The sequence below is a fragment of the Engystomops pustulosus genome, chromosome 1 (genome assembly GCF_040894005.1).
Source record: "Engystomops pustulosus chromosome 1, aEngPut4.maternal, whole genome shotgun sequence".
NCBI classification, from domain to species: Eukaryota; Metazoa; Chordata; class Amphibia; order Anura; family Leptodactylidae; genus Engystomops; species Engystomops pustulosus.
This window is the reverse complement of record NC_092411.1, coordinates 231,867,300-231,887,090: the sequence shown is the minus strand read 5'-3', so window position 1 is coordinate 231,887,090 and position 19,791 is coordinate 231,867,300. Positions and strand designations below refer to the sequence as shown.

Below are 19,791 nucleotides of genomic sequence, written 5' to 3'. Positions count from 1 at the left end.
AAAAAAACATGAATGAAGGATTCTAGTTGTTTCATGAGAATTAACTGCAAAGAAATAAATAAAGCCGACTGTAGCCTCAGAGTGTAGTCTACTGGACTACATATAATGTGCCATGACTGTATGCATGAAAGAAATAATAATATTTAATTAAAAATATTTGAATAGTTTAGTAATTATAAAGCAGCATCTTCATAGTTTCGTGTTGCACCATTTCTTGTTATTCCTGCTACAAATTCCTTCTAGGAAAACTACTATCAAAATCAAGCATGATAAACCAAGGACGCTTGGTAATCTTCTTATATGTGTTATCCATGTCCTCCTTCCTTCTAAAATCAACTTTTAAAATTATGCTAATAAATTTGAAGGACTGTGCAGAAACCCTCTGTCTCACACCCCCCCTGTTTCCTCAGCACGTTCCCCCTTCATCTGCCTTATGTAATCTGACTAAGGCAGATGAAGTTTCAGCAGGGAGGAAGTGTAAGAGCCTGTGAATCTGCAGCACAGAGGGCCACTGGTTACACTCCCAGGAACCACTTTGGCTCTTTAGCATAATTCAAAATTTGATTTTAGAAGGAAGGAGGCCATGGATAACAAATATATAAGAAGGTTACCACAGTCACGGTGCCTGGATCTTTGAGTAAGTGTCCCTGGTTCATCAGGCTTGATTTTGATGGAAGATTTCCTTTAATGACTAAATAGACAACTGGGTGTCACCTTTTGGGAGTGTGCCTCTAAACTGACATGGTACAATCAGACCACCCCTAAAAGGGAGAGTTAGTAAAACCCACCTGTCAATTTATTTACAGCATACATTTCCCCACTAAATTACAGGGATCCACCCAATGCAGACTATTGAAAGCCCCTGTCTATGTTATTCTACAGAGACTCCAAGAGTTTGATACAACACAATTCCCAGAAAAGCTGACAGCTCCTCTTTAAGTACTGTACATTGCCTTCCCTTTAGCAGATTTTAATACTGTTGAGAGTCGATGTTGCAACCCCACAATTACATTACCTGTTTTAACCTCGGTCGGAGCATCTGCTTATCGCATCAGCAGTCCTACGGGAACCAGGCATGTCCAAACTCTATTTAAGGTTCTTCCATGTAGTAGCACAGGTACAATTACTTGGGTAGTTATTATAATTTGTAGCGCCACAAAACATAGTCTAGAAGAGACCCCACGAGTAAGTTTCTGCACACACCAAGATTTTACATATGAAATAATCAAAGGGAGGTACCAACATTCGCAGCAGGAAACACCAATCTGTTTACCAGGGACAACATTGTACCTACTATTGTAGCATCGCCATTCAAGTTAAGGGAACCTGCGATACATAGATATAGCTGCTTAAATATGTAGAGAACTGTGGCTAGTAAACAATGAAGAAGGCACATTTGATGAGCAGACCGGTGGAGGTGGCAGGAAAATAGGCCATTATTGTAAAAGTTCGGGAAGCTCCTTTAAATGAGCATCTAAAATGGAAAATCCTTGTGCTGAAAGTCAGGATTAAATGGAACCTGGCATTTAAATTAACCCACCTAAAATAAATACTTCATAAAAAAAACTATGATTAATAAGGATTGTCCTTATCACTAAATGGTTATATAACCTTATATGCAACTCACCTGAGGTGAGTCCAAGATACAAATGGGGTCCTACATATAAAATTTTACTTGAATTGTCCTGCCTTCTTGTTGACAGGTCTTACTGCTAGAGCATGCTACTGAATGAAATGAGGAATTAAGGAATGTCTGCTCTGTGTACTTATAATATATAATATATATATATATATATATATATATACACTCACCGGCCACTTTATTAGGTACACCATGCTAGTAACGGGTTGGACCCCCTTTTGCCTTCAGAACTGCCTCAATTCTTCGTGGCATAGATTCAACAAGGTGCTGGAGAATTCCTCAGAGATTTTGGTCCATATTGACATGATGGCATCACACAGTTGCTGCAGATTTGTCGGCTGCACATCCATGATGCGAATCTCCCGTTCCACCACATCCCAAAGATGCTCTATTGGATTGAGATCTGGTGACTGTGGAGGCCATTTGAGTACAGTGAACTCATTGTCATGTTCAAGAAACCAGTCTGAGATGATTCCAGCTTTATGACATGGCGCATTATCCTGCTGAAAGTAGCCATCAGATGTTGGGTACATTGTGGTCATAAAGGGATGGACATGGTCAGCAACAATACTCAGGTAGGCTGTGGCGTTGCAACGATGCTCAATTGGTACCAAGGGGCCCAAAGAGTGCCAAGAAAATATTCCCCACACCATGACACCACCACCACCAGCCTCAACTATTGATACAAGGCAGGATGGATCCATGCTTTCATGTTGTTGACGCCAAATTCTGACCTTACCATTCGGATGTCGCAGCAGAAATCGAGACTCATCAGACCAGGCAACGTTTTTCCAATCTTCTAATGTCCAATTTCGATGAGCTTGTGCAAATTGTAGCCTCAGTTTCCTGTTCTTAGCTGAAAGGAGTGGCACCCGGTGTGGTCTTCTGCTGCTGTAGCCCATCTGCCTCAAAGTTCGACGTACTGTGCGTTCAGAGATGCTCTTCTGCCTACCTTGGTTGCAACGGGTGGTGATTTGAGTCACTGTTGCCTTTCTATCAGCTTGAACCAGTCTGCCCATTCTCCTCTGACCTCTGGCATCAACAAGGCATTTCCGCCCACAGAACTGCCGCTCACTGGATGTTTTTTCTTTTTCGGACCATTCTCTGTAAACCCTAGAGATGGTTGTGCGTGAAAATCCCAGTAGATCAGCAGTTTCTGAAATACTCAGACCAGCCCTTCTGGCACCAACAACCATGCCACGTTCAAAGGCACTCAAATCACCTTTCTTCCCCATACTGATGCTTGGTTTGAACTGCAGGAGATTGTCTTGACCATGTCTACATGCCTAAATGCACTGAGTTGCCGCCATGTGATTGGCTGATTAGAAATTAAGTGTTAACGAGCAGTTGGACAGGTGTACCTAATAAAGTGGCCGGTGAGTGTGTATATATATATATATATATATATATATATATAAAAAGTTGTGTCAAATTTCTGTTAAATTATTGAGCCCTTCATGTCATGTGACCAGAATGACGTTATGTAAGATCCTTTCTTCACCCTGTAACATTTTAAAAAATCTACCCCATGTCTGTATCTGATCACATGAAATTACAACATGCCTCCATGGAGGATGGGGAGGAGTAGAAGTCTTTGCAAATGTTATGGTTAAAGGACCTTAGATGACATCACTCTGGTCATATAACATGAAGTGCTGAATGGTAAGGAAGCATGTGGAAGAGTAAAGGGGAGTGGCCCGCTGAGTAAGGCATAATCATATAGTGTCAGGGTCACTTATTCTCCATACTTGTGTCTGATGCAGATAAGAATCTGCCTTGTGGATTCATATACATTGAAAAGAAGAAGGAATATTTAAACTATAATGCGTAGATCTTCAATTTAAAAGGAAAACCTTATAAACTATATGTAATGTGGATAGTAGGATCAACCCAAAGATTGTATAAGTTCCTTCTGAAGGTAGAGTTAGCACAGCTAAGGAAGGTTTTCAGAATAGAAAACTTTATTGTCCCCATAGGGGAAATATCATACATTGTCATACAATGTGTTGTTATCTGGGGGGGGGGGGGTTGTGCTATTAATTTAGCACTTCAAAGGAGGTAGGGATATATGTCATCCTACAATTTTGGTATAAAATTATAATAGCGGAATTGTCTTATTACTTTGTCGCACAATTATGTCTCATTTTAACGTATAATGTTAAAACACATAAACATATTTATGGGACATATATCTTTGATATCTTTAACCTGTTCCCCCAACTGATGACTTATATGGTAGTATTAGCATAAATCATTGTACGGTTCTAATGTAAAAGATGAAAAAGAACAGTGTAGTAGACTTTTTGAATGTTTTATGGTGGAAACACAGCCTCAGCCTTAGAAACGTGGTAAACAGTATAGAAAATATTCAGAAAATTTCAAGGGGGTTAGGATACAATTATTTATTAAGACACTGCTGCTGATGTGAGATAAGTGGGAGATGAATGCAGATACCTATGGAAATATTCAACATCTATAAAAGTGTTGAGTACAAGACATAAGGGGCAGACAATGACCCCATAGTCTTTGAACCTGAAGGTATAGCACTGGTGCCAGCAGAACCTATATTTAAATGGCCTTATGAAGATCTGATACATTTAATGCTATAAATAAATGAAAACAAAACTCAATTTCAGTAATCCCAAAATTGAGCTTAAAGAGGGCCCATCACCAGATTTTACCCACCCTTACTAACAATGCCTCCCCATTTCACCAAAATTAGTTGCCAGTGAGGCACTGTACCTTAATTACAGATCTTTTCTGATATCCAAATTAGCTTTTTGACTCATGTCTGGTCTTTCTGACTCTTCTCTCTCTCTATGCCCCATTATTCTGACTGATTGCTCTGTGTTTCTTCAAAGCCCTGCTCTGTCTTTTTGCACTTAGTGACTGTCTGCTAAATTTCAACTACAAACATATAAAGCTCTATGTACAGATGGGAAATATTCTGTCAATTTTTTTACACCGTGCCTTGTGTTACATTCATGACATGTGACCAGTGACGTCATCGCAGGTCTCTCAGCCTTCTGACAATAGCAAGTTGCACTATATATGGGATCACATGAAGTCACAGCAGCCTCCATGGAGGATGGAGAGGATAGAAGTCTATGGAGGCTGATGTGACTTCATGTGGTCAGATACATGCATGGGGTACAGTTTGCTATTATGAAGAGGCTTAAGGAGGCATAAGGCATGGGGAGGATTAGATGTGAGGGGCTGGTCAAGCAGGACATGCCCATCTGATGCCAGGTAATATCAGATAAAAGGTGATTTATGTGTATGTAAGCTAAACAATTTTTAGCTAAAAGATGGGTGTCAGTCCCTAGGGCTCTATAGGAGCCTGTCACTGGCTGTATATGTGCAAATCTGGTGACAGGTTCCCTTTAAATAGTTTGCTTTCACTTACCAAAGTAGGCAGAGTTATCTTCAAGAGGGCTGATGCATGATACCACAACTCCCATGAGCCCTAAGTTCTCAGTAACAGCCCCTCCCTCTCATGCTCTGCTGCCAGTGACCTCTGAGGTGATGATATAACAGACTTGCCTGTTCTGTTACCACAGTAATGGCAACTAATAATCTACATGGTTCTCTCATCTCCTATATCTGTGTGTATCACTGCTATTACTGCCATCATAGCCACACTAAGATGATGTCTCACTGGTCTTTACTTGAGTACCATGCACCAGTATGTGATACATCCATCAAGTCCCCTACATGTAAAAACCATCCCCTCCCACACACAGCCCCATTTAAAAAAACACACTCTTCTCACTTCTGTCTGGCATTTGGCATAGCTGCATTCTTTCACAGACAGCCCCACCCCTACAGTTTGTGATGGTATTGGAGCTCAGCTGTAGTAAAATGAATGTTTACGGAAGGAAGCAGACATGTTTTTTAAATCGGATACATTCCTTTTAACCCCTTACCGACATGTGACGTAGTATTACGTCACATGCCGGGTCCCGGTACATAGAGAGGACTTGCAGGCCGGAAACCCCCCCCCCTAAAAACTCAAATCACCCCCCCCTTTCCCTAGAACTGATATAAATATAAATAAACAGTAAAAATCATAAAAACATTAGGTATCGCCGCGTCCAAAAATGCGCAATCTATCAAAATATGATAACGGATTTTCACTGCGTTTAACCCCGTAACGGAAAATCGCGGCCAAAGTAAAAAATGGCACTTTTTTGACAATTTAAAAAAAATTAAAAATTCTATAAAAAGTGATCAAAAGGCCGCACAGTCCTAAAAATGATAACATTGTAAACGTCATCGAAATTTGCAAAAAACTACACCACCCACAACTCCATACACCAAAGTATAAAAAGTTATTAGCCCCAGAAGATGGTTTTAATGTTTTTAAATGTATGAAAACATTATAAAACCTATATTAATTTGTTATCCCCGTAATTGTCTCGTAAATTAAGTAGACATGTCATTTGGGGCATACAGTGAAATCCGTAAAATCCAAGCCCACAAGAATACGGCACAAATGCCTTTTTTTTACCAATTTCACTGCATTTGGAATTTTTTTCGTGCTTCCCAGTACACGCCATGGAATATTAAATACCAACATTTTGAAGTGTAATTTGTTACGCAGAAAATAAGCTGTCACACAGCTCTGTACATGGAAAAATAAAAAAGTTACATATTTTTGAAGGTGGTGAGTGAAAAATGAAAACGCAAAAACGAAAAAGGGCTGCGGTGTTAAGGGGTTAAATCCACCAACAAACTAAATTTTTTTAAAAATCACCTGCCCAACAGGTGCTATAAGAAACTACCTGAATCCTACCCATGTAAATGCACTCGTCATGTCCCTCCCTGCCTCCGAATATGTACATAAATCCCTCATGCCCTTTCAGCCTTCTAACTGCAGTGTCATGTTACTACATCCCTTCAGTCCCTAAAATGCAGCTCCATGTAATTACACCCCTCTGGTCTTTCCATCCCTAATAAATGACCTCCCTATGGCACCACCATTCCTGTTCTGCCTCACTCACCATTACTTCTCTCCTCCATGAATTGACCTCTCAACACACATAACTGAGACTTCTTTGCTCCTTTAGGATGGCCTCGCCCCCTAATCATGATAGGCCCAACCCCCTATCTGGCATCAAACCCACTGCAAGCCACCAACTACAGCCAAACACAGCGATGATCACATGACCTGTCCAGGCTGTTTCAGGTCATGTGACTAGCTCAGCATGCTGTTATCTTCAGTCCTGGACCTCCTACATTGGGACAAAGACACAAGACTAATTAAAGAGCCAGTAGCACTTTAAATATTAATTTTCTGCTAAGGGGAGCACTAATTACATATTAGCTTCAATTTTAATTACCCATTTGAATATGAATTATGCTTCTTCTTGGAATACATCTTTAAGTCAAGAGAAGAAGAAGTTATTAAAGGATTTATCTTCTATAAGGAAACATGTACTAGGATAAGAAGTACATGGTTATTCTCCTCTATAAACAGCGCCACACCTGTGCATTGGATGTTTCCAGTATTGCAACTCAGCTCCACTGAAGTGAAAGGTGCTGGAGTATATTGCCACACATAACACTTTAATGTGTATTGTAGAGAATACATTTTGTACTAAGCTGAAACTCCTTATGGTGGGAAGCGGGTATATTGATTTACTTATGTATTTGCTTTTTGTAAATACCGTGTATTTATTGTTATTGGAAAATAGAATTATGTATTTTTGTGTCTATTAAAAAAAGAAAAAAAATATGTGTCTCATTGTTCAGTTGATGATAACTGATTAGCCATTTACACACACAGATATTAGTTTAGGATAACACACGTCCATATAACCTTCTTCTGTGTGTTTTCTCAAAACAAAATTGAGATTAGCCGACTTTTACACCAGAACCCTTGTCTGTCACCTGACATCACTTGGCCATTTACACAAACCAATTCACATTGAGATTGTACTGATTTGACAACAATTGATCAAATATGTGTACATGTCATAGCACCCGACATCATGGGTGAGCTTTCTGTTTAATGATTAATGATTTATTTAATTCTATATGTTTCATTATTTATATTTGTAGTATGGATTCGTCAACCATGCCTTGGAGCTGCTGGTTATTAGGAACTATGGAGAAGAAGTATGGGAAGACATCAAGTAAGTTGCTGACAGGAACTTCATTCCCTATACTTGCCGTGTTAATAATTTATTTTTAGATTTTGTTTGTACAGGCGGTCCCCTACTTAAGAACACTCGACTTACATACGACCCCTAGTTACAAACGGACCTCTGGATATTGGTAATTTATTGTACTTTAGTCCTAGGCTACAATGATCAGCTGTAACAGTTATCATAGGTGTCTGCAATGAAGCTTTAGTGTTAATCTTGATTCTTATGACAACCCAACATTTTTCAAATCCAATTGTCACAGACACCAAAAAAGTTCTGGCTGGGATTACAATGATAAAATATACAGTTCCGACTTACATACAAACTCAACTTAAGAACAGACCTACAGACCCTATCTTGTATGTAACCCGGGGACTGCCTGTATTGTAAAATGTGTGTGATTTACGAATGTAGCAGGCTAATGTTATCACTTGATGAAGAGTAAACAAGGGTAGTAAATAAGAAATAAGCAATGTATATTGTTTAAAGGGATTGTCCATTCTTTTGCATAAGTTGCCCATATAACATGTGCCGCTTTATCCCACTAAGTTACTAGCCCTTCATGTAGGGTATGGAATGCCCTTTTCAGAACTACCTCTTTTATGTGAAATCTCAACCTTTTACCTATAAAAAATCCCTATTAAATCAGGAAAATTTTCACATTACAGTCATGGCCAAAAGTTTTGAGAATGACACAAATATCATATTTTCACATGATCTGTTGCCCTCTGGTTTTATGTGTGTTTGTCAGATGTTTATATCATATGCAGAAATACAAGTGCAATCATATTATGAGTAACAAAAGCTTTTATTGACAGTTAGAATGAGTTACTGCAGCAAGTCAATATTTGCAGTGTTGACCCTTCTTCTTCAGGACCTCTGCAATTCTCCCTGGCAGCTCTCAATCACCTTCTGGACCAAATCCTGACTGATAGCAGTCCATTCTTGCACAATCAATGCTTGCATTGTGTCACAATGGGGCAGATTTACTTACCCGGTCCTGTCGCAATCCCGACGAGGATCCTCCAACGAGGATTTGGAGATGGCGCAATTCACTAACATCGTACACCCGAGTTCCTGCATCCGTCGCTTCTGCGCCGAGGTCCACCAATCGCGTGCGCCATAAACCCGGGGCAAAATGGAAATAATCGCAAAACCTGGATGTTCCAGATGTTCCAAACAATCAGAAAGGGGATTCATCAGAGAAAATGACTTTTCCCCAGTCCTCAGCAGTCCACTCCCTGTAACTTTTGCAGAATATCAGTCCCTCCCTGATGTTTTTTCTGGAAAGAAGTGGCTTCTTTGCTGCCCTCCTTGACACCAGGCCTTGCTCCAAGAATCTCCGCCTTACAGTGCATTCAGATGCACTCACACCTGCCTGCTGTCATTCCTGAGCAAGCTCTGCACTGCTGGTAGCCTGATCCCGAAGTTTAAACACTTTTAAGAGATGGTCCTGGCACTTACTGGTCCTTCTTGGGCGCCCTGGAGCCTTTTTGGCAACAATGGAACCTCTCTCCTTGAATTCCTTGATGATGCGATAGATTGTTGACTGAGGTGCAATCTTTCTAGCTGCGATACTCTTTCCTGTTAGGCCAGTTTTGATGGCCAATGATGACTGCATGTGTTTCTTTAGAAATAACCATAGTGAACAGAAGAGAAACAATGATGCCAAGCACAAGCCTCCTTTTAAAGAGTCCAGTGGTGTGATTCTTACTTAATCATGACAGATTGATCTCCAGCCCTGTCCTCATCAACACCCACACCTGTGTTAATGGAGCAATCACTGAAACAATTGTTAGCTGCTCCTTTTAAGGCAGGCCTGCAATGAAGTTGAAATGTGTTTTTGGGGAAAAAAGTTCATTTTCTAGGAAATATTCACTTTGCAATCAATTTCTGTTAAGCTGATCACTCTTTGTAACACTCTGGAGTATATGCAAATTGCCATTATTAAACCTGATGCAGTAGACGTAAAAATTAATATTTGTATCATTCTCAAAACTTTTGGCCATGACTGTAGATGAGTCAAGTTTAATGGTGCAGTGATAGTTTCACTTTAGAAGCCACTATCTTTGTTTCTATAGGACCTTGAAACATGCGTTTTGCATCATGTTCTGCGTCAGATAACAACCTAACATTTCAGGTTCCATTATGGTTATGTGAACTATAGAACTGCACATACAGACAGTTAAATAATAGGCAGAAACTGGATCTTTAACTGCTGCTTGCATTTCGAGTTATGTCTTTAGGAGCCTGTATCTTTCGCTCTGTAGCGCACAGTACCATAAGCATAATTTCTGAAAGATTATATCCTTGTCTTTAATATGACACAAAAACATTTTTCTAGTTACTGTATAACAGAATATAGGGGCTTCTGAAGTGACACTACACCTGCAACCACTAAACTTGACTCATCTCATGTGAGAATGAGGTAAGAAGAGTCATATCTGCCTTATTTGGGTGAAGAATTTTTATAGGTAAACTGGTAAGGTTTAACATAAAAGAGGGAATTGTAGAAAATACATTTTATACTTTACCTGGTGGGGTTAAAAGTTTATTCTGGTAAAACCAGGCTACAGGTTCTCTTTAAAACATCCATTACAGTCAATGAGGTGTTGTGTGCATCATGAAATTGATCTGTTCCCAACCTGTTTTATTGTTCTATAAGGTAAAAAAGAGAAAGCTCAGATGGACATGTGAAACCTGCCGTACTCAATTCATGCAAAATTTATTTAGAAAATAAAGGTGCATAAATATGCTAAAAGTTCAGTTGAAGCCATGGCCAACAGATGCTAACCCCAGATATACAGATAATTTAACCACAAACTGTCAATCATCATGACTCATGATTATATTTGTTTTGCATGCATGAATGTTGTATTTGCAGATTTTTCGTTTTTATGACGCAATTATTTTAAAGGGGTTGTCCACTTATCCAAATAACTAATATTGTTTGCATTACAAAAAGTGTCATATCTATTCCATTTGGACAGATTCCCAACTGTAGACATCACTGTTTGGGGTGTGGACGAGGGGCTTAGTTATTCCGCCACAACTAATACCCTGTTTTGTTTTTTCAAGAATCTATAACTTTTTTAAGTGCATTAGAAATCGCACTTCATAGGGACGGTATTTAACACCTTCCCGAGGGCGTCCGTCAGGTGCGGATGCATGGAGAGGGCTCACGGGCTGAGCCCTCTCCATAGCCGGTAAGTATTTGCTGCATATTGCTCCAAATATATATTTGGTTACAGTGACTCATTTTGAAATTTAGTTTTATATGTTTTATATGCTAACTTCAATATTCAACTCAAATTACAATTGTGATTTTTTTTTATGAATGAACATATTGGGACACATTTACTTACCTGTCCTGTTGCGATCCCCGAGGTGCATTTTCCGATGAGGATTTGGAGGTGCCGCGATTCACTAAGATTGTGCACCTGATATCCTGCATGTGTCGCTTCCCCCCTCAGGTCCCCCAGAGTTCCCCATCTTCTTCCTGATGCATTTAAGTGCATGGCTTGCGCCACAATTTTGAATGTTAAATCCCGCGCGTTGTCCGAATCCGTCAGATCTTCCGCCGGCCCGCCCCCCCCATTTCTGTTGCATGAAAGTCGGCGCCAAAATCTAATCTCGGGTGCCAAAAACCCCTTCTAAATGCAGCACCAAACGGAAATCGTCGGGTATTCCGACAATAGTGCGGACCGCAGAGAACAGTTGAGAAGACGTGAGAATAGTGGGGGACATTTGGTTTTATTTCTGCTAGTCAAATGATCTATCTTTTGCGACTTTGTCATTTTTGCGATGTTTCACTGCGACTATTGTTGTCGTTTTTCAAGTACACCTTGGACTGCACCTTGTGCAGTGCCTTAAGTATCTTTATTTTCCAGATGTTCCGTGCAACTTTTCACTTATCGCTTTTTTGCAAATTTTTAGATGCAAGTCTGCACCTGGTCCAGGGCAGGTGCAAAGGAAGGATATTTTTCATGGACCCTGTTTTGACATGTAAATAATTTCACATGCTTTAAATGTTTAAAATTTTGCACATTAACCTGTTTTTTGAAAATTCATAAATTTTTGCATTTAAATTTTTTTCAAAATGTATTGGTTACTTCTAAGGGTGAGGTCACACGTGGCGTTTTGAAATGCATTACAACAGCTGAGGAGAGGTGATTAGCCTAATTAAGTTACTGTTAACATGTGCATTTACAAAACGCAATGTAAACATTAAGTTATTGCTTACGTTAACATCACGTTTGCTATGTGTTTTGTAAATATGCAAAAATAAGGCGAAAAAAGTCTCAAAAATACACCAAAGAAAGAAAAAACTATGATACATGTCCCCCAATGAGACATACCGCAAGTGAGGATGAGTCCATTCCAGACTAGAAACGCGTCTTGCACTAATTTTACATTATTTATATTTTTGTATCTTGAGGAAATAAATATTTTAGAACAATAGTTTTCTGCGCTTTTTTAGTTCTGCACCAAATACCAGTGCTCTGGTGTATGGAGGAACCCTGTCGGAGCAGAGAACCTATATTATAAGCTACAAGCAAGTTGTGCTGATTCTGCACAACTCATTAGGGTGAGCGCAGAAGAATACCACTGCATGTGAGAACTCTGCAAGTGAAGCACTGTCCTTTTCTCTTTTTTCTTTATTTGACATTAAAGGATTTTTCCAGTTTAGATCCATTGGAAAGGTCATTAGTGCCAGGTCAGTGGAGGTACCTAAGAGAACCTAAAGAGCAGTTGTGTTCCTTGAGTAGTGGTTGGGCACAGTAACTGTACCATGTCAGGTGGACAGCACTTGACCTACACTGAGCTGTTCTTCTGGCTCCATTTTCGGGTTCACTGGCAGTTGCATATATACTTAAATGTTCATCAGAATACTGAGTAAATCTATAAATCTAGCATTGGGTGGTAAGGGAATCTAAATGTATTGTTGGGCATTGAGGGAAACAATGTAAACCCAGCCCTGGTAAAGATCCCAGATACTGATAAATGAAGTGCCTTATAGACGAAATCATTGAAAAAAGATGTAAAGTGACTTGGTTTCAATTTTGGTGGTCTGCTTTATTACACAATGTTTTATGGAGATAAGATTGTGTGCAATACAGACTTGTCTGTACAAAGAATGTTAATGCACACCACTTGACGTTCTCACCTAGTATAAGCCTTTTCATTAAACCTCATATGACATTCAATGTAAGTGTAAAAGTTCTTTCTGCTTTTGCTGAAGTGGAAAGTTATCCTGTGCATTGACTTGTTATTGTTATATATACTTCCCCTGCTGTTTCCTTATAAGGAAAGCTTTATCGCCTAACCCGGTTTTACACACAGTAGCATTATATGATTTACTTTATGTGTATTTATGTACACTACTATATTGTTTCCGTATGCCAGTTCAGTTTTTCAGTAGTTAAAAACCCTCTAATTTTATGGACTTAAGAAAAATGTTACATAAGTTGAATGTCAGAAGTTATGAATAAGCACCAAAATGATTGTTTATAAACTTAAAGGGGTTGTCCAGAAATAAAAAAAAATATATGTATAGAGTGGGTATGGAAATTATTCAGACTCCGTTAAATTTTTCACTCTTTTTATAATTGGACTGATCTGGCAGCAGCGCTGCAGAATCTTGGTGCGCTATATAAATAAAGAAATTAATATTATTATTAATTGCAGCCAATTGGTAAGATCAATATTTCTTTTTTTGCTCATTAATGTACTATCTGCACCCCATCTTGACAGAAAAACACTGAACTATATATATTTTTGCTTTTTGCTGTGTCATATTTAACTCACATGCTGTCCATCCTTCTGATCCTCCTTGAGATGGTTCTACTCCTTCACTGGGGTCCAGTTGTGTTTAATTAAACTGATTGAACTTATTATGAAAGGCATGCTCCTGTCTATATAAGACCTCACAGCACCCAGTACATGTCAGAGCACATGAAATCATGAGGTCTAAGGAACTGCCCAAGGAACTCAGAGACATAATTGTGGCAAGGCACAGATCTGGTTGCAAAAGAATTTTTAGTAGCGCTAAGAGCACAATGACCTCCATAATCCTTAAATGGAAGTAGTTTGGGATGACCACTACTCTTCCTTAACCTGGCCATCCAGCTTTAATAAGCAATTGTAGGAGAAGAGCCTGTGGCTAAGCTCCAGAGATGGGAGAAAGATTTTACAAACTCAGATATCACTGCAACCCTCCACCAATCGGGCCTTTATGTCAGAGTCTGCCGAAAGAAGCCACTCCTGAGTGCAAGACGTATGATGCCACATACAGTTTGCAAAAAACAAATGAAGGACTCTGGTCTGATGATACAAATATTGAGCTTTTTGGTGTTTATTCTAAGTGCTCATTACCTGCCAAATACAATCCCAACAGTGAAACATGGTGGTGGCAGCATCATGCTATGGGGGTGTTTTTCAGTTGCAATAACTTTTTTGATCTTACCAATTGGCTGCAATGAAGCAAAGAGTAAAAAATGTAAAGGGGTCTGAATACTTTTTGTAGATCTAGCCACCGTGACATGTCCTAGTCTTCTTATCCATGGCCTCCTTTCTTTTAAAATCAACTTTTATTTTATTGATGCTAATGAACCTTTCAAAGCCCCTCTGTTATATGGCTTTACAGACTGTTAAAGGGGTTTTCCACAGGATAGGGCCTAAATTGCTAATCGGTGGGGCTCTCAGTGATGAGATCCCCACAGATCACAAAAACAAGGTTCTCCATTGGAGCATACGTCTCAATGGAGATGACGGAAATTGGCAAGCGCCACGCTATAGTATAATATAAACATAACGAAGACCAATGAAGTCAAAATGCATGTTGGCATTTATTCTCCTGCTATTTGAGCTCCAGTTTCATTATTAATACATAAATTGCAAACTATTATTTTATTAATTTTAAAGGGATATTGCCACAAAGACAAGTTCATTAAATGTATTCAGGATAACAAAATAACACATTCATTAATTTACTGTTATTAACAAAAATACACCACATTTCACACATAATTCCAACCTGTTTCTGGCAGTCCTTGTGTACACAATTTCAATTTCAGTTGCCCCTGGTTTTTCTGTCTGACGCTGTGGAGCTGAGCTCTTCTCTGCCTTTAGACCACTCCCCCAGCATTCGAGGACAAGCTCACACTCACTGACTTCCTGCTGGCAAACAAATTACATTGTGAGCTACAGGCAGATAAGTTCTTTATCCGGGGAACGGGGGGGGGGGGGGAAGGTATATCAGATCTGATGGTGTGATAGAGAAGAGATGTGGCATAGCTTACTGTGTCATTGTTTGTAATAGACATCTCACGGATCTCATCATCTCATCTCAGATCTTTCTAATCTCTCTTTCTATGTGTCAGATACTAGCACAATGTTCATGTAAATGAAAGTGTATATAAATCCTTTATCCTGATAATCTAACCACATTTTCAGTTAACAGAACTAGAGAGTCTCCTTAGAGAGTCTCCGCCCACACTCTGGAATCTTACACTGACCATCATTGAGTGACATGAGATAAAACAGCAATAAAACTAAGTAAAATTGTTCAGTAAAGGATTAAAATTATCTTTATTGTGTTAATACCACTAGGGGATTGAAATGTGAGAATTTTCTTTCATGGGCAAACCCCTTTAATAAAATAGTTTAATTGGTCCAAGAGACCTTAAATGAATGTTATGGACTTCACTTGTGCCGGTGGCCAAAGCTGGCGCAAAAACCATGTGAATATCGGAGGTGAAAATTCACATGGTCTAGATAGTGCACAGGGGTGGGACAGGTCCTCATCACTGGCCACATTCCTCTAATAATAAACACAATGGGGCACATTTACTTACCCGGCCCATTCGCGATCCAGCGGCGCGTTCTCTGCACAGGATTCGGGTCCGGCTGGGATTTAAGATGGTAGTTCCTCCGCCGTCCACCAGGTGGCGCTGCAGCGCCGAAAATAATCTTAACGCCCCGGAATGCACCATCCCATAGAAGGTGAAGGTGAGCGCTCCCCAAGCGACACATTTTCGGTTTTTAAATGCGGCGGTTTTTCCGAATACGTCGGGTTTTCGTTCGGCCACGCCCCCCCCATTTCTGTCGCGCGCATGCCGGCCCCGATGCGCCACAATCCGATCGCGTGCGCCAAAAACCCAGGGCAATTCAGGTACAATCGGCGCAAATCGGAAATATTCGGGTAACACGTCGGGAAAACGCGAATCGGGCCCTTAGTAAATGACCCCCAATGTCTGGCGGTTCCAAAGGCAATTTCAGGGCTTCTACATCCGTTTTTTTTGGCATAGATATAGATGTGAAGTCACTGGAAAATAACCTTTTTTTAAACATAGAGTTTTTGAAGAATTAATAAAAAATTATGGCCTAAAATCCTTCAGTTTTCACTGTGTTCAGTAAGCCTAATAACACCTGGGTACCCAAAATTCAGCTATAAAGCTCAAAGATTATGGCATCCCACATAGTCATGCACAGAAAATGGAATACAAAAAAAAAATCTATATTTAGATAATGAAAACAGAAAAAATAATAGGTTTCTGGTTTTAAAAAGAAAAATTGTGATAAATTCCCTTTAAACATATCCCTGCAGCCAGGTCACACTTCCTTGTTGCTATCATTTCTTCTTCCTCAGCGCTCTGTATGTTGACAATAGATTGCATTACACATTGTACTGTATTTGAGATGATCATTTGCTTAGAAAAACAAAGAAACGAAAAAGTTTTCTGGCTATGAATGGCTTTGTGTGGGTGATGTCCTCTCTGCAGGGTGTATAGGGATGGGAAAACACTAATAATGTATAAATGGTGGAAATATGTGAGCATCTTCCCATTGAAATCATGTTATTATATCTGGAAGCGATGATAATATGTTGGCCATCTGTTTGCTCTCTTTTGGACCTGTGTTTACCAGTTCTAAATTCAGTATTATCCACTGTGATTCCCTGTGTTTATTTTAAGGAGTCGCCCAATGCAGAAATTTAGTTGTTAATCTAACCTCTTGGTTTTGTAGAATATGAGGGCAGTATAATATAATGGTTGCTAAAAAATGTGACCATTGCATCCAATAAAAATCATGTTTGTCCCATGGATGAGTGTCTTGTATACAGGCAATGTTCTTGTTCTTAAGTTGAATTTGTATGTAATTTGGAACTGTATATTTTATAATTGTAACCCCAGCCACATTTTTTTGGTCTCTGTGACAATTCAATTTTAAAAATGTTGGATTTTCATCAGAACCAGGATTGACAATAAAGCTTCATTGCAGACACCTTTGATAACATTTGGAGCTGTTTATTGTAGCCTAGGGCTAAAGTACAGTAAATTAGCAACATCCAGAGGTCCCTTTGTAACTAGGGGTCGTCTGTAAGTCGGGATTTCTTAAGTAGGGGGCATAAACTGTAAGGTGGACATATATGCAATGTTGGCAAGCAGCAGCACCTCATTAAAAGGGACTGAGGACATTTCTTTAAAGAACATCCGTTTTTGCTGCAGAGACTCTTATTTATGATGGAACACGTGAAATTTATACATAGGTGCTATGTAACAGGCATGACCAAGACATGTACAACATGTGCTTCTTCAGGCTCATGATAATGTATTTTCTGAGCTCAAAGAAAGATTAACTCCTTCTTGAATAACTTCACTAGAAAATGAAGTGATATCCGTAAAAGTTGCAAGTATTTTTCAGAGTTAAAGGGGCCTAGAAGGTCCATCAAGCTACACCCAAAAGTAACAATGCGATTGTGAATAGTATCATACATGCTGCAGTATTACATGTACAGTAGATTAGGCAGTGGTCTCTTTACTGAAATGTCAGACTTATCTTTCCATTTCATTAAATTAACTAGAAATGAATTTAGGCCCCTTGGGGAAGTTCACCCCAAAAGGTGCCTCTTTTGCAGATGCCATCAAAAATCACAGGTCAAAAATTATTGATACTCAAACAGAAAACAAAATAAATCCTATGAAAGTTTGCAGTAATTATTGGCTCTCTTGGTGCAGATTTCCATTTAGTCCTTTCAATATTTTCATTGTTCCGCTCTTATAATGGAGAACAATGGAAGCTGCAATGCAGATGTGAATGAAGCCTTAATTTGTGGTGATGTTTCCCAAATAGTTATTAAAAAGAGAGAATAACTTCAATTTTATGAAAGGATACATTTCAGACCCAAATCAGTATCAGCTCACCTTATATGTAAAGTTCATCCACATCCAGACTGATATAAAGCAGGAAAAAAAACTGTTAAAATTTCAGATGCTCAAGCATCTATAATATTTCAGATAATAAAATACAAAAATCATGATGCAAAAATTATTCATTTACATCACTATGTAATACGTTTGAGACTATCAGTATATGGCACAGTCCTTATAGTTAGGACTAGCGCTGTACAACTTGCCAATTACAATGGAGAGCTTGAAGGCTTATTGAAGTTATATTTTCTGTTCTGCTTCATAAGGTTTAACGTCACCTAACTACAATCCCAAACTAATCTCTCAGTTAAAATGTGTCAAATTAATAATCTCACTGTCTAAAAACATCCCTCCGTCTCTTTGGCCTTGATCTTCCTCATCTCATTGTTTTTAGTTGACATGTCACATAGGTCATCTAGGCAGCCACAGCCAGACACTTCCATGACCTTCTGCAAATCCTTGAGTGAGATAGTGAGATTGGAAAACCCCAGTTTATGCAAAACATCACATTAACTTATTACACTGATAAAAGGACACGTTTGTGAGACAAAAAATTCTAAAAATAATTAGCTTAGTTTTCTGCTTTGATTTATAGAAGTTGAATCATGGCAGAAAAATGTGCTCAGTTTCCGAATGTGTCAAACCATATATAGTCCTAAAACCTGGACTACATGAGAGAAAGGCACATGTGAAATATGCAGTAACAAAAAAGATCAAGGGCATGAACTATATGTATGATATACAGTACATACAAATCAAACTATATCTATCTATAGATCTTTGCTCTGTGTAGTGTCTGACCCTGGAAATGAATTGCTGTCCCTCTATTAACTTATTATCAGGGCCGGCTAGGATCCCCCATCTGATATACAGTACAATGTTTTGGCCATCAATCTAATAGGTTGGAGAGCCCATTTAATTGTCAATGCTGCACTAGATATAAATGGTATGAGGGTACTTACTTAATAAGCATTGTCTGACCTGACAGACCCATGTACTAAACATTAAAGGTAGTCTTTGGGGGAGATTTATCAGGACCTGTACACCAGCTTTCTGACAAACAATCCCTGAAATAATTGCAAATACTAGCGTGCCCCTGAAAATTGCTATTATTTACCCTTTATACCTCCGAGCCTAGTGGGTATAGAGGAGCATGGAGGGGGGGGGGGGCGGCAACCGGTGCCGGTGGCTTTAACTGTCCTTTTACACAAAGACTGATTTCCCATGCATAAAAAAGGTATAGAAGGAAGAAGACAAGTGCTCCAGTTGTCACGGCTCCGCCTCTGATGCACCATGAAGCTGATTTACATAAAAATAAAAATAGAATTTCCGTTAATATCTTTGGGAACGTTATAAAGTGTCTTAATATAATTCTGCATTTACTATGATGGTGATTTAGGAGGGGGTAGCAAATTTAAATTTGCTTTATGGCCATAAAAACATGGCTGATTAGTCTATGATATTTTTGTCTATTGGCTGTGCAGAGTATAACTATCTACTTCTGTTTAAACTAGGGCTGAGCCTTGAATAGACCGTGAATCAGAATAATAGTTTATAAATGATTGCAACGATATTCTCCAAACAACAAAGTATAACACGGCCAGATGACTGTCACTTTAGATCAATACAACCACTGTCTCAATACTCGGGACTGATGGGGCCTATCAGCAAGAGGAGATTTGAAAACAGACACATGTATCAGAATTTTCTGTACTACATTACTTTTTGTAGAAAATTTGGGGAATGCCCAGATGTCCACCTCACGATTAAGAAGAACACTATCACATTC

At 39.1% G+C, this 19,791-nt stretch overlaps 1 protein-coding gene across 1 annotated transcript in view; it reads left to right on the top strand.

The window, feature by feature from the left end:
- Positions 1–19,791, top strand: part of GUCY1B1 (guanylate cyclase 1 soluble subunit beta 1) — a 49,867-nt gene that overhangs the window by 1,308 nt on the left and 28,768 nt on the right. The window contains exon 2 of the mRNA XM_072120803.1: positions 7,706–7,779. Coding sequence (XP_071976904.1) covers positions 7,706–7,779 — 74 coding nt within the window. The remainder of the gene's footprint in view (positions 1–7,705; positions 7,780–19,791) is intronic.